At 37.9% G+C, this 16,090-nt stretch overlaps 1 protein-coding gene across 10 annotated transcripts in view; it reads right to left on the minus strand.

The window, feature by feature from the left end:
* Window positions 1-16,090, minus strand: part of HECTD1 (HECT domain E3 ubiquitin protein ligase 1) — a 101,596-nt gene that overhangs the window by 41,956 nt on the left and 43,550 nt on the right. For all 10 annotated transcript variants that reach the window (XM_037900540.2, XM_037900541.2, XM_043548695.1 and 7 more), the window contains exons 7-18: window positions 15,868-15,944; window positions 15,662-15,760; window positions 14,855-14,969; window positions 14,327-14,501; window positions 12,065-12,203; window positions 11,578-11,748; window positions 10,202-10,424; window positions 6,580-6,843; window positions 6,404-6,480; window positions 2,872-3,006; window positions 1,923-2,069; window positions 1,476-1,570 (exon numbers count right to left, since the gene is read on the minus strand). In XM_037900540.2, coding sequence (XP_037756468.1) covers window positions 1,476-1,570; window positions 1,923-2,069; window positions 2,872-3,006; window positions 6,404-6,480; window positions 6,580-6,843; window positions 10,202-10,424; window positions 11,578-11,748; window positions 12,065-12,203; window positions 14,327-14,501; window positions 14,855-14,969; window positions 15,662-15,760; window positions 15,868-15,944 — 1,717 coding nt within the window. The remainder of the gene's footprint in view (window positions 1-1,475; window positions 1,571-1,922; window positions 2,070-2,871; window positions 3,007-6,403; window positions 6,481-6,579; window positions 6,844-10,201; window positions 10,425-11,577; window positions 11,749-12,064; window positions 12,204-14,326; window positions 14,502-14,854; window positions 14,970-15,661; window positions 15,761-15,867; window positions 15,945-16,090) is intronic.

The raw sequence follows: 16,090 nt of genomic DNA on the forward strand, positions 1-16,090 counted from the left end.
AATGTTTTGTTTTAAAGTTTGGAAGAAAGGTGAAATCAGACTGTTTAAGAAGATAACTTGACAAACCTATGGCACTCCCGTATTTATCAAAATGTTTAATTATTTCAATTAAAAGTATCTTTAACATTTAAAGATACAGGTGCAATGGTCTTTCTTCCTTTCTTAGGTACCCTATCTTCTATAGCTGAAGGGATGTTTGGTGACCCTTTAACAGTGGAAGTTGCTTTCAGCCTACAACTCAACATTCTTGCCATGTCTTCCAACTCCTTGTTTTTCTCTGGCCCCCTACTTCCTCCTTTCTTCAGCTATTCAAAACCGTTAGGCCTTCTTAATTCCCTTAGGGATATCCACGCAGCAAAGAAAAACCCATGGCTGGCCCATGCTAGCTGACTTGGGCTCACATGGCTGTTTCATTGCTGTGTAGACTTCCAAGCTCAGGCTGGAGCCCTGTAGAATGGGAGGGATCCAGAGCTCAGGCTCCAGCCCAAGCCCAGAAGTCTACACAGCAAGGAAACAGCCCCACAGTCTGAGCCCAAGTCAGCTAGCATGGATCAGCCGTGAGTTTTTCTTTGCTCTGTAGACATACCCTTAAGTTAAGGGTTGCTTCAATACAAACTTCCTGATGACACCCTGCACCAGGGGACTAAGATATTGATGCAGCACAAGCATCACAGAAAAAATAAAAAAGGCAATTTTTCGAAGTTATGGGTTCCTCACTTTTGCTGTGGAACCATATCAGAATCAAATATGCACTGATGGCTGCAGGCAAGATACGTTATCAATTGCATCATGTCAGGTACTCTTTACGTATTTTGGCAATTAACGTCCAACCAGACTAAGCACCAGGTGGAAGGGTACTAGGATAATGAAGTACTGGAACTAAAAAGGAAAAGCCATGGGGAAAAAAGAGGAATAAAGAAAACAGTGGGACAGGAGAATAGTGAAGCTCTGGGCTATAAAACAGATCTGATATATAACAGTGGGGAGGAACCAGATACCATCAAATTGTACCACAAAGCCACAAAAAATGACAAATCAAGAAAATAAATTTGAGAAATTAAGAATGCATATATTTTCAAATAACTATGTATTAAAGGCACCACACATTAATGACAGCATATTTATTTTGTGAATACCCTCTGGAAATTAATTTCTCTAATGGCTGTTTAAGTAAAACAACACTCCAACATGTTTATGTCAGTCTATAATCACCCATTCCACAGTGTTAAACAGTCTACTATGCCACCACAGAATGAAAATGCCCACATATGACTGATTAATGTGAAGCTACTTTATGCCTTTATGAATTAGCATAAATAGAGCATATTCCAAGTAGCAAACTGGTCAGTCAATTAGTAGTTTAAATGGCAGATGCTGCCACTTAAGACTAGTAAAATGAAAAACCCCAGGGCAAATGTAGGTCTTATTTTGTTTTACTGCTTCACAAAGGAACACAAATTATTTTTTGTTTTTACCTTTCATCATCTTCATTTTCACTGAATGCTGTTTTGAACACATTTATTCTCTCTACTAGTTGGCTACAATCTTGTTTCACATCTAAATCCACATTCTAACAAAAAAGAAAAAAATATTATTAAAATATGTAAAATGGTGCAAAGTAACAAATATATTGCTTCTTTAGACTGAAAGTGCACTTGTTCATACTTACTGACTGCTACCAGTACAAAAATAAAGAAAGAAAGAAATTGAGCAAATATGAAAAACGTGATTTTATCTTTTGATTACACATGAACTTCTGCTTATATATATTCTTCAGCTGGTTTAAGTCTGCATAGCTCCATTTAAGTCAATGAGAAGCTACGCTTATTTACACCAGGGGAGCATCTATTTATTGTAAATTGTTCATTTTTAAAGTAAACTGTACTCTTTTCTGAACACCTCCAACTTTTCAGTAAACTTACATTATTTAAAACAGTAAGAAGTGCCTGCACTAAGCCACTACTGCACATTTCATATGGTGAGATAGTGTTTTCATCCTTCAACAGCACAATTAAGTTTTCTAAAGCAGTCTTCATTAAATCTCTCCAAGTATTTTCTCCCTCAATGCACTGGAGACAAAGAGAAGCATAAGATGAGACAAGTTAGTATAATTTAACTGAAGTATTATTCCAAGTACTACTACATATACCAGGGGTGGGCAAACTTTTTGGCTCGAGAGCCACATCGGGATTGAGAAACTGTATGGAGGGCCCGGTAGGGAAGATTGTGCTTCCCCAAACAGCCCGGGCCCTGCCCCCTATCCGCCCCCTCCCCCAACTGCCCCCCTCAGAAACCCCAACTCATCCAACCCACCCTGCTCCTTGTCCCTTGACCAGCCCCTCCCGGGACCCCCCCTGACCCTAACCGCCCCCCAAGATCCCACCCCCACATCCGCCCCCCCCACCCCCTGACAGGCCCCCCAGGACTCCCACGCCTATCCAACCCCCACCCCCGTTTCCCATTCCCTGACCGCCCCCGCCTCTCCGTCCCATCCAACCTCCCCCTGCTCCCTGTCCCCTGACTGCCCCCGGGGACCCCGGGCCCCTTATCCAACCTCCCCCACCCCCCCTTACCATTCCGTTCAGAGCAGCATGCCCGGCAGGAGCAGCGGGCCAGAGCACTGGCGGTGAGGTGAACTGAGGCTGCGGGGGAAGGGGCACAGCAAGGGAGGGACCGGGGGCTAACCTCCCCGGCCAGGAGCTCTAGGGTTGGGCAGGATGGTCCTGCAGGCCGTAGTTTGCCCACCTCTGACATATACGGTTTTGGACAAAATATGTGAAAACTGTAAACATGAACATTTCATGTCTGAATTTATTGCAACTTTCCCTTGTTTCATGACAGATACATTAAGATATGAAAGCCTGTACTTACCTGTCTGTTTGTATGAAGTTCCCAAGAAGATTCTAACTGGGTTGCTATGTTCCTCAATGTTACAACTACTCCTCGAGGCATGCTTTCAACAGCTTTAAAATGATCATCATATAAATCTCTTGCCATAGTTCGTACCTGCCAAAAATTATTCTAAGAATCAAGATTAAAATATTCTTTTTATATTTTAGTATGCACAGTTAGTCATTTTGAATCATCTGAGAAGAAAGCCTCCTGAGGAATATGGATGTCTCCTAAGTAACAGCATATGAAACTAAAATAGGATGGTAATTTTGGTCTTGCCTAAACTTCCTTTCTAAAAATTGAAACTGGACATCTACTGCTCGTTTCCAGTTTAAATAGCTCTTCCCCTTAACTGTTGCTCAGCAATTCATATCTAGCACAATCTCCCCCTTTCTATAGCCCATTTTCTCTCCACAGTCAAAGCTTCCATACTCTCCAACACAAATGAGATTCCTAGAGATATTCTGGCACAACAATCAAGTAAAATACACCACCACCACAGACGGCACTGCCAGAATGACCCTCTTTGTAGAAAGTGAATTTATAATGCCAGAAGGAGAGGGGTAGGAGCCCCTACTCTCCCCATCAGATACCTTGATGGCAGAGGGGAGAACAGTGGCAGGCTAGACAAAAAAAATCCCTTCTACACATGGCACCACAGCCTGTTCCGCAGATGCTCCTCCTACAAGGTGCTGTTGTCACCACTGAGGTGCTTCACTTCAGTCAGGAGAAGCTCCATGAGGAGATGAAGACAGAAAGGGAGTGATGGATAGTGGAGCATACAGAATAGCTACAAAGCAAGTGGCAAGCCCTGCAAGGCATCAGTGATTTTTCTGAGCTTGGCAAACAAATTATAATGGTTCAAGATCCACAATAGAATATATTATCTTGATGTTTACAGAGGGTACAAATATAAAAACAACTGTAGTTTAATATTTTAGTATCATCTTTATTCAGAACAGGAGGAGGAGGAGATAACAGGTTTGGGAGCAACTGTGACAACTGTACTATAAATTTGCTTTAGCAAAATACCAGAATATACATGTGAGATTACTAGTGTTTCTTCAAAATTCTAGCATCTGGGTTTTCTTTGCTGAAGATGTCCATGACAACAGTATTTAGATGAGTGGGAAGGAATATAAACTGATCACACAACCAGATATTGTTGTGGACAAAGACGTCCATGACAACAGTATTTAGATGAGTGGGAAGGAATATAAACTGATCACACAACCTGAAAACTAGAGTAAGGGTAATCACACTGCCTTGGCAAACTGCATATTTGTACACTGAAAACCTTAGTGCATATTGCTAAATTTCAAGCACACATGCCATGCTTATGAACAAGTTAATTTGTAACTGTAAGCACAACAAAGGTTACAGAACCTATAAGCAATTCATATCTGTGCCTATGTCTAAACTCATATCCTAGACATGTTAATCTCTTCATAGTGAAGGTTAAAACTAACATTCTATTATAAACCCACTTTTTCCTAACACTCCATCCCACTTCACCAACACTAAACCAACTCCCCCAAAAATTTTCCTATGTGATCTTACACGAAGCTTTTCTAAAAGAAGCTTTTCTAAAAAGCCTGAGGCCAATAGGAGAAGGCATTCATTAAGTGAACTTTCAAGGAAATCAGGTATTTTGCTTTTCGGAGTTTTTCTAATATTTTTTGCCTCATAATAATGACTCGTGTTCAGCAATTACTTGATACAGACTCTGGATTTCTGCAACACTACGTCCCTTCCTACTCCAAGATCTCTTCCATTCACTGCTCCTCCTCCAACCAGTACAATAGAACAGTATTTATGTTTATTTTTATATTAAATTCAATTTTACATTTCCTCCACATTCAAATTTTTGATGTGGTACGTATTTTGTATTTACAATGTGTAATTGCACTACAAAAATTGTTGCGGAAAAGCTGGAGGTTTTGAGGGTCAGAAGGAAGATTGGACTTTTGGCACCCAGAATGTGGTTTCAGTTTTGGTTTTCATGCCCGGCTGAAGTTTTTGGTACTTGGGAAGGGATGCATCTCTTCTTTCTCCCCTCATTTTAAGGAGGGAAAGAAGTGACTTTCCATTTTGGAGCAGCAATTTTAATTGAGTTAATTTATATTTCTTGTTCTCCCCACTGCCACCTTTCCCAGTAACTGTCTAGGGCACCCCATCCCAATATCTGTCACTTCATCTAGCCCTAAGTAACCACCAAACTGAGGTGTAGGTAGGCAGAAGACACTTTTCCTCAGGGCTATTGTTGCATGCTATCTGCAGACTCAGGCAGATAACTCTGCAACACCATAGGTACCAAGCATATTTGGTTCATGTTCTGCAACTTTCAGTCACAACCATATGAGTTAGAGGCTTGGTTTTAAGAAGGAGAAAGTTCAGTTTCTGGAGCACAATTAAGAATAAAATGTAAATATGCAGGTTTCAGAGTAACAGCCGTGTTTGTCTGTATTCGCAAAGAGAAAAGGAGTACTTGGGGCACCTTAGAGACTAACCAATTTATTTGAGCATGAGCTTTCGTGAGCTACAGCTCACTTCATCGGATGCATACTGTGGAAATTGCAGAAGACATTATTATATACACAGACACCATGAAACAATACCTCCTCCCACCCCACTCTCCTGCTGGTAATACCTTATCTAAAGTGATCATCAAGATGGGCCATTTCCAGCACAAATCCAGGTTCTCACACCCTCTGCCCCCCCACAGACAAACTCACTCTCTTGCTGGAAATAGCCCATCCAAAGTGACCACTCTCTTCACAATGTGTATGATAATCAAGGTGGGCCATTTCCTGCAGGAATCCAGGTTCTCTCACCCCCTCACCCCCCTCCAAAAACCACACACACAAACTCATATATATGAAATGTATGCAGCCATTTGCACAACCCCATAACTGTATAATATCTGTAAAACAAAGTGCCAAAAATTCAGGTTTGTTTCATTTACTGACCTTGCCTAAAACTGGCATTTTTGGCAATTTTCAGAGAAGTCTGAGATGGGAAATATAAGTTCTTCTCTGACTGAACTTGTTCCCAATCAAATCAATGACAATAGTTCCATTTATTTAAATGGGAGCATGAACAGGGAGGTTTGAAAAGTAATTTTTGTAGGAAACAAGTGCACAGGTCTTATAACTTTCTCTGTTTGTGTCACTTTGCATAGGTGTGAATAGGGAGAGGTGACATCTTCGTCTACGGCAATTAATGAATGTACACAAAGCAATATTTTAAAGGATAAGATTTATCTCAATGAGAAGATCAGGCTTGTTAGAAACAGTGGATGAGAGCCATAAAATTACTGAAGATTGACAGAAATTACATTTTTTTTAAACCAACATGGCTCATTTTCTCTCAAATCTGAAAAAAAATTGCTCAATTTTTGGTTGTTAAAAACCTCAGTTATAGGAATGCATCTCTTCATAACCTAAGAAAAATTAAGAATATAGCAAACCACAAATTTGATTAGAAGTACAAAAACCACACACTCACAAACCTTTTGCTTTGTTTTCTCTAACTTGGATTTCAGTTTTCTACCTCTTTTGCCAGTCCAGCCAGTCACAAACTCTGATCCTGCAAACCAATTTTAAAAAATTTTTAAATTTCACAATACTTAAAACACACGTGCACACACCCCTGCCCATACCTGCCCATACATATCTACATACTTACCCAAAGAGGTTTCAGCTGTAAATGAATGTTTAGTTCCTCTATTGGACTCAAAAACAAAGCCTGGGAGATCTTCCTTTAATATTGTAGCTTGCTGACCATCTGAATTGTGGATAGCAATTTCTCCTTCCTTCAAACAGGTGAGTGACCAGTTTCCCACAGTAAGTTTAGTGGGCCCAGGTGCTGATAAAATTGGCTGACTTGTGGTAGATGGCTTTACTTGGCTTCGAGCTCTTTGTAACTTCTCTAAGAATTCACTTCTACTTTCTATTAAAAAAACAAACAATTTTCTAGTGCGTGACTTTAAACATAATATATTTCAAGCACAAGTTGTTTTTTTCACGAACAAAGTTTGACTAAGTATACTCAGTGCAAAATGTAATTTTAGATTAAGGCTCTAAAACATTTTGAACTCCAGCTCTATGTATTTATGCATTATAATAGGATTTAATTACATGATTACACAAGAACTGCATAATATAACTTTTCTTGGGCGAGAGAGAAGACATATAATGTTTGTTAGGAAGTGTAACACAAAGTAAGTTAAGCAAATCCATGTTAAAGTAATTTACCTCACTACTGTTAATATGAAGTTCTCTAGGAGCCCAAACAAGAGTAATAGGAGCCCAAATCAACCCTCTAACAGAAAAACCACAGTAAAATGGAAACAGTATTTGCAACTTTTGAACTTCAAAAAGGGGTTGGGAAGGAGACTGCAGCAAGAAGCCACAGTTATCAGTATTAACACAAGGGGGCTTCTGCAGATTCAGGAGACCATGCCAAGGAGATGCCACTACTCCCATTCTGCTGACTCTACTTTTCAGGTCCTTTGCTCCACATAGAGGGGAACATCTTAATCAGTCAGTTTAATTATATTATAATATTTTTCTCAACATATGGAAACTAAATGGATAACTATAGACACGTTTTTCATCTTCTAAATGAGAATTTGATTTTGACCAATATTAACAGTTTAAACGATACACTGAAAGCAGTCTTATGGCACCATTCAAGGGACTGACAAAATCAATTATTTATATGAGATAATATTTTAACAGAGGAGGAACAGAACGGTATCCAGTATATCCGAGGAGAATTTAGGATAGTCTCAACCTAGGCTGCCTAACAGTTATCTCATATAGCTGTCATTATATGTTGTTTTCTATAAAGGTGTGAAGTTAAGCCCTATTAAACCCCTGTGTGAATGCTCTCACTCAGAAGTAGGATGGCCTTAGTTCACACTTAAAGAATTGTCTACGTGAACATTTAGTTTGCAGGCAACCTGGATATAAACATACTTCACACTAACCTGCTGCACACAAGTGTTTGTGTAGACCCTGCTGATACACACTAACAGTTCCTTCATGTGCTTGAATCTACACATGTGAGATAGATCAAAGCACACGAAGGAACTGTGAGTGCGCACCAATAGGATCCACGTGGACATTTAATGCATGGCAGGGTACGTAGGGTAGATTTACACACAAACCAGAAACTAAACTTTCATGTAGATATGTCCTTAGATTAAGGAAAAGAGAACCAAGGCCACTTTACTTCTGAATCAGAGCATTCATACAGGGGTTTAATATGCTTTAACTTCACACCTTTAGATAATTTGACTTAACTTTCCTGGGTGTTCCTGTGTAGAAAAGCCCTAACTTGGTTCTGTGAGGTTGATCTAGTAAGATACCTCTCCAAAGTCATTAAGAGTGGCAGAATAGCATCCTTGGTTTCTATTCTCTATCCAGAATTGCAATTCACAATGTGCAGTTCTAATTCAGTGTTGATTAACCCCAGGACGCACCTTATGTAATTTATTGTTTTTATTATATTATTTTGTGAGTTGGTGAAAAGATCTTCAGTTACAAAGGATTGCTGTTGAGCAACAGAACTGAGTAGTCTGAACAACACAAAGATACAAAAACTCTGTATAGAGTGTATAAGAATACAATGGACATTTTAGAAAAGTCCTTCTTTACCCCCCTTCACATTTGTTTAATATTGGTTGGTTTGAATTTTTAGAAGACAAACTAAAACTTCAGTGCAAAAATTACAATAATTTAAATATGAATTTTGAAATTTAAAGCGAGTTAGGGCAATCTTAAATATGCCTTCTTGCATATTATCACAACACTTGTCAATATGGTGTACTATATGGTAAATGTTTAATTATGGTTTAACTAGATAAATTTAGAAATGTTGCACTAATTAATTTACTTAATGCAGGTAAAATGACAAAAAAGATTCCAATAATGCCAGGCAGTAAAGAAAATATTTTTTTACACCTCTAAAGACTGCATGCCTAAATCCTTTTATGCATATAAATTTTTTTTGTACTATACAACAGTAAAATGGCAATTTTTAAATGTTTCTCCATAGATAAGGTTGAAATTAACCTTATATTACAAGCCTGATTTTGATCTGCCCTCACCCCAACTTCACCAAAATAAATATAATCTCACTGAAGTTTACAGATTTGATCTTAAACCAGGAAATTTCCCTGATTTAATATCTCATCTCAGGGTCCCCATATAGAGAAGCCCTAAATTTGCACTACAGGCACTACAGCAGCCCAGCTACAATGCTGTAGCTATGCTAATCCCTCCTTTTTTCTGACACATTTGAAACAAATCAGACCTGGAATCTGGGAGCTGTAAGGATTTCAGAAAATTAATTATCTTCTGGGGCATTTTCATAAACTTTTGTTTTGGTTCGACATAAATTAACAGTTAAGCTAAGAAGTTAAAAATGTCTTTTAATCTTGTCATCTTGGCAAGGATTGGTGGATTTTACTATAATATTTTATAGATGGGTTTAACAAAAATAGGTTTCAGAGTAACAGCCGTGTTAGTCTGTATTCGCAAAAAGAAAAGGAGGACTTGTGGCACCTTAGAGACTAACCAATTTATTTGAGCATAAGCTTTCGTGAGCTACAGCTCACTTCATTGGATGCATACTGTGGAAAGTGTAGAAGATCTTTTCATATACACACAAAGCATGAAAAAATACCTCCTCCCACCCCGCTCTCCTGCTGGTAATAGCTTATCTGAAGTGATCACTCTCCTTACAATGTGTATGATAATCAAGTTGGGCTGGAAATGCTTAATTAATAGAAGTTGCACATTCTGTACAGAGTATAGAAAATATTTTGCAGAATACTTATAGCTCCAGGTCTGTCACCTAATCCCCTCACCCACCACCAGTTAAAACACTCTGACATGTTTCCCAGCCTTGATGAGAAACTTTCCTTTGCTTGTCTTCCAACACAGGCAATTTCATTCTGCTAGCTAAAAGCAAACAGTAATTTGCATTTCAACCTGTTTTCCTGGGATGGTCACTACAAAGAGCCTTTCATGATTGGGATGATAAAATTAAGTTTGCATGAAGAATCAAAACAAAATGAAGTTAATACACTTTTACTGGCGAGATGTTTTCTGAACATAATCACCAAGAAAGTCAATTTATCGTCACATGCTATTTGACAGAAGCATCACAATTAACTGACCAACTTCTATCTGTTTAAATGCTTTACTATTTAGTAAGCCAATTTCTGTAAAACAGAATAGATCAAATTAAACAATATAAATAAACCGAGATTTATCGTGAAGTTGAGAAGAAATTATACCTGAACTATCTGATCCTCCTTCTGGACTCCCACTTGAATACATTGTTGCCAGTTTTCCATCCAAGATAAATCTGAACCATCCATTGCTACCATTAGACAGTTCAAGGGCTGCTGCATCACTCCAGATATATAAGCAGTCCCTTCCCCTAATGATGGACCACTCTCTCCAGTGATATGGTTTACCCTGCTGCAGTTCTTTAGCATCCTCTTGGGGTTCATCCTCCTGTAAAGTTAAATAAAATAAAGTAATTCAGGAAAAAGGTAATTTAAATAAACTTGCTGTAAAAATACAAAAAGCTAGACATAGAAACTAAATATTCAAAAATATAACTGTAAACCATAAAATATTGATTTTAAAAGTTTTCTTTAAGGAATGTTTAATGAGATAATCTGCATAAGCAACACTTCTCTCCATAAATTACCCATTAAAATTATAAATGTTATTAAAACCTACCTGTTGGGGCAGCCATCTTAGTACAACAGTAGTATTGCGTGGGGGCACTGACAAGGAGGAAACTTAACATAAGAGACTACAAAACAGTTTCCATCCTGCTTTAAAAAAAGAATACTTTATTGTCTACTATTTCTATGTATTTAATTTTTTGAACTTCTGGGTTTTTCTTGTAGTTAAACCTGTTTAAGTGTTCCAGATCTGTTGTTCATTTCCTTCAGAGGTCTGTAAGTACAGATCTACTATTGTGCTTTTTCTACCCCCACTCACCGCCCACCAAAAAAAGCGCCTTCAGTTTAGACAATGTTGCATTTTTTTGCAACTTTTTCTCCAGTAGTATAGCATTACACCACCTGGAGGAAAATCACCAAAGGTGATTTGTTAAGTCAAAGTTAAAGTTGAATGGGTGATAGAAATTAGCTGGGATGGTAGCGAGTGGTCAATTACATGGTAGTTGGGAATGGATACATTAAATATGCATTCTCAAATTTTCTGTAATTTAAAGAGAGTATTTTTCTCAGTTATGTTTAAGTCCATTATTGCGAGGTTTAGAAATATGTTAGCTATTTAGATATGACTATTTTTAAACTACAGTTGAAATTAGATTAATAAATCCTACTTATCAGTTATATTTCAGTAATTTTTCAAAGCACTGTGAATATCAGCTAATTAATCCCTACAACAATTCAAAGAGTAAGTATTATCTCGATTTTACAGATGGGAACACTTGGAGAGAGCTTGATTTCCTGTTCAGATGCATATTACATTACTGAACAAAACAGTGGAGTCAATTTAACAGAACGTATACATCAAGAACTCTTATTATTGGTTTTATGTATTTTTTCACATTTTCATGAAGTTGCAAATATGTAAAGACAGAAGATGGCTTTGTAGAACAGACAAAGCTAGATAATGCTGTGCTTACTTTCTCAGGTTTGGACTCCTCTTCATTCTCATCATCAGAAGATGGTCCTGCCAAAGTTGACACTTTACTAATTACACCAAGTCTAGCAAGCTGATCTAGAAAAAGGTCACCACCTTTATCTACCAAATCCCTTATGATTTGCAAGGCTAGCAAGTGGCCATCATCATCATCCTGCAAGAAATTGGTGTAGGAGGGAAAAAAGAAAGGAGAGAGGTGTTTACTTCAAGCCATTTCAAATTTTAGGCATTGTTAGTCCACCACTTAAACTGTTCACATCATGGCCTGTTGATTTATCAAAATTAAAAAAACATCTGATCAAAGATAAGGTGATAAGCTATGGCCTAATGTCAAGTAATCACAAAACACTGATCTTTATTTCACAGACAGATTCAATACATTATAAAAGCAGCACAAAAAGTTAAAAGGGGAAAAAATTTGTTTCTCAAATACAGTGTTATATCATAAATAATAAAAAGAATAAGGTTACCTCTTGATCAAGAACAGTAGCAGTGATCTCAACCAATACTGTGGGAAGGTTGTGACCAGCATCAGAATCACAAACCTCTTTTAACAATGCTTCAGAACAAAAATGAATCATTTTTCTAATGAGGGCAAGACTTGCTTTCCTTTAAAAATTAAAATAAAAAATTATTCCTTGCAAAACTAAACAATCATATAACAAGTGATAAAAACTGTCTCAAAAAACTGTCTGAGCTCCAGAGGTTTTTGTATTCTACTTATTATTATTATATTATCTCTAAAAATTATATCTGATAACTGGGACTGAAATATTGGAATGTCAGCTCACGTTTTAATTCTTTTAACCTATATGTAAACAGAATCAAGAAGTGCAGAAATCTGAAGTCCTCCTCTTCCTCCACACCTTATCTCCATGCAACCTTACTCAACCACAACCTCTCTGGAGATGTCTAACATCTCTCTCCATTCCTGGCTAACCCACACTGGATTTGCTTTTCTGTCTCCTTCCTGGATACCCAAATCCCAACAACCTCAATACATCATAAACTCAACTCCTCTTTCCTCATCCATTTACTATTAGACAGACAAAGGCTTACGGCAAGAAGGGACCATTAGATCATCTAGTCTGATTTTCTGTATATAAGAGGCCATTAAAAATTGCACCTGGTTACCCCTGTATGGAGCCCAATAACTGTGTTTACCTAAAGCATAATGTGTGTTTGACTAATGTGTATCTTCCAGAAAGCCATCCAGGCTTGATTTGAAGTCATCAAAACAGAATCTACCACATCCGTCAGTAATTTGTTCCACTAGTTAATCACTCTCAGTGTTAAATTGTCTTTGTATGTTATTTTGAATTTGTCTGGCTTCTACTTCCACTCACTGGTTCCTGTCATGCCTTTCTCCACTATATTAAAGAGCCCTTTAGTACCCGATACTGGATGTCTACACTGCAATTTTATAGCCCTGCAAGCCCAAGTCAGCTGACAGTGTTTTATTGCAGTATAGACATACCTTAAGTCTCTCACTGTACGGCATTTTCTCCAGCCCTATGATAATTTTTGTCGCTCTTGTCTACACCCTCTTCAATTTTTTTAACATCCCTTTTAAAAAGGATTGCACACAGTATTCTAGTTTATACAACCAAGGATTACATTAGTCCTTTTTGCCAGAGCATTACACTTGAAGTTCAGATAGAGATGCTTGCCTACCATGACTCCTCCATCCTTAATCCCACTGTCCTTCCCATCCCAAAGAGCTGCAACCTTGCTGTCCCCTTCAACTCCTCTCTTCCATTATGTTGATCAACAGCATCAATCATGACAGTTCTTCTGGAATATGCCCTCTTCTCTTCATGCCCAATGAGTAAACCTTTGTCCTGATTATTTCCTGCCTTGGCTATTATAACCTCTTCTCAGGCTTTCCAGACTCTCACTGCACTCTTTTCAGTCTGTCCAAAATACTGCTCCTGAAATTTTATCTGCCATTCCAACTACAGCCCTGTTCCTTCTTCAGTACCCTTCACTGGTTACCACTTACTTTCTGCTTCAAATTAAGCTGTTTCTCCTGGCCTTCAAAGCTCTCTAAACTAGCTCTTCCCTAGCCCCTTTGCTCTTGTATATTTTTATTTGCCCAATCCATCTGACCAGACATCACTTCTGGTCCTTCTCCTAGTCTACTATGATTTCTGTATTACTGTAGCAGCAAGGGACACTAACTGAGATCAGGAGCTTATTGTGCTAGGCATTGTGCAAACATAATACTCTTTGGGACTTCTCCCATGCAGCATCCCAAAGCCAGAGCAGTCTCCCTCAGCCTGACACATCTCACCCTGCTTTCTCCTCCAAGCCCCTTGCTAAAATACACTTCTTCCAAGACACCTGTAAATCCTACCTCTCTCTACAGAGGAAAAAAAAAAAAAGATATTTAAAAGCCCCATGCAAAAACATGGAACAAAAAGGCTAAATTTCTGTTCTATCACATTGTTTTTCATTACATTTCACATCAAACTATTGAGGTTACATGTGCTTTACCCTTAGAAAAGTAAGTACCAGGATGAGTGCAGCAGCACCTTTCTCCGCCCCAAGTCTCCACATTTTAAAAAAAGATCATTAGCCACTTGCAAATATCAAATTTTCAGATGATTTAGCTCATTATTGAAGAAATAGTGCCCTATTCACATTTTGTATTGAGCTAAATCACAAATGTTTGTATAACTAATAGACACACTACAGATGTATGGATACCGATTGTTATGAATAATTGTTACCTTATGGAAGGTAGCATAGTTTGTTGAAATGTTTGTGCAAATACAGGTAATAGTCTTTTCAAGTATATAGGTGCCATTTCTGGATCTCCTTTGGGTTCATTACATTCTTCTTCATCTTTGTTTGCATCTTTCTTTTTCTTTTCATCTCCTTTGTTAACTGGACACATCCAATCACCTGCAAAATGTAATTTTTTTGGGACAGACATTTACTGACCCAATCTTTTTCCAACAAATAAAACTGAAATATCCATCTCCAATCATGGCTGGGAACCTGACCACACATACACATATTTCTAGAAAACAAAGATTATTTTTGCAACACACTATGTGGCAAATTAAGGGCCACATACTGAAAGCACAACTAAACTTCAATGGGACAACTCTCAGAAAGAGTTCTATATTAGATGCTTATGCCCAAACAGTTACTATTTTATTCCACTATGCCTCCACCAGGAGAAAATAAAGAGAAGAAAAATGCAAGCAATACCACTGGAAGAGAAGAGTCAGGAAATAACAATTCACACTAACCTGGAGACTGAAGAATAGCCACCACTTCACTGTGCCCCCTTTCACGAGCTTTGTCTAAAGGAGTTTTCCCATCTTCATCTCTCAAATCAGGGTTCGCACCATGTCGCAGGAGAGTCTAGAGGCAAACAAATTTTGAGAGAGAAAACTAATAAAATTCCTTTTCCAATAACTAACCATATTATCAATCTGCTCATTCCTGGGCTTCTCATGAATCTACCTACAACAGCAAAACACTGTGGGTATGTGATACTTACACTTGTTTCACTGACCTAGCAGCACCAGAAGCTAGCTTTCCAATACAGTAGAACCTCAGAGTTACGAACACCTCAGGAATGGAGGTTGTTCCTAGCTCTGAAATGTTTATAACTCTGAACAAAACGTTATGCTTGTTCTTTCAGAAGTTTACAACTGAACATTGACTCAAGATAGTAAAGTTTCAAAGTTATGCAAAAGAAAAATGCTGCTTTACTTTTTTTTCCTTATCGTTTACGTTTCACACAGTACTGTGCTGTTTTTTGTGGGGGGTGGGGGTTGGAGGGGAGAGGGTCTCTGCTGCTGCCTGATTGTGTACTTCTGGTTCCAAATGAGGTGTGTGGTTGACTGGTCAGTTCGTAACTCTGGTGCTATTAACTTGGAGGTCCTATTGTACAAACAGTGGAGATGGAACATGCTGAATTTAACTATTTGAGAACACACTTATGTTAGATATCACAGAACTTCTCTTATTTTGTAGGAAACTTTTTAAAGTACATGCACAACAAATGATTTCTGCTTCAAAAACAGTACAGAAGTTTGAATTCACACCACCTTTGCCACTTGAGGCCTTCCAAAACATGCTGCATAATGTAATGAAGACGACCTCTGACCTCTGTTAACATCAGCACCCCTTTCACAGAGAAATTCCACCTATAAAATATAAAGAAACAGAAGCTAGTTTTCTTATTTATACATCCCTTTGCAGAGAAAATTAAATAACTTGTATTACTTAATTTCAGTTAATACATTGAACTTACCATTTCCTGAGTTCCAAAAGCTGATGCCCAGTTTAAAAGAGTTTGTCCTACATCATCCATAAAATTTACTTCAAAAGCTGAAAGTATTAGGTACAAGATAACTAATTAAAGGCACAGTACAATACATTCAACACCATTAATTTCCAATAAATAAAGTAACAATGTACTATTCTTTGGTCTTTAAACAAACTTTAAACATTCTCAACAGATTTCTAAAAATATT

Source organism: Chelonia mydas, chromosome 6, assembly GCF_015237465.2.
Source record: "Chelonia mydas isolate rCheMyd1 chromosome 6, rCheMyd1.pri.v2, whole genome shotgun sequence".
NCBI lineage: Eukaryota > Metazoa > Chordata > Testudines > Cheloniidae > Chelonia > Chelonia mydas.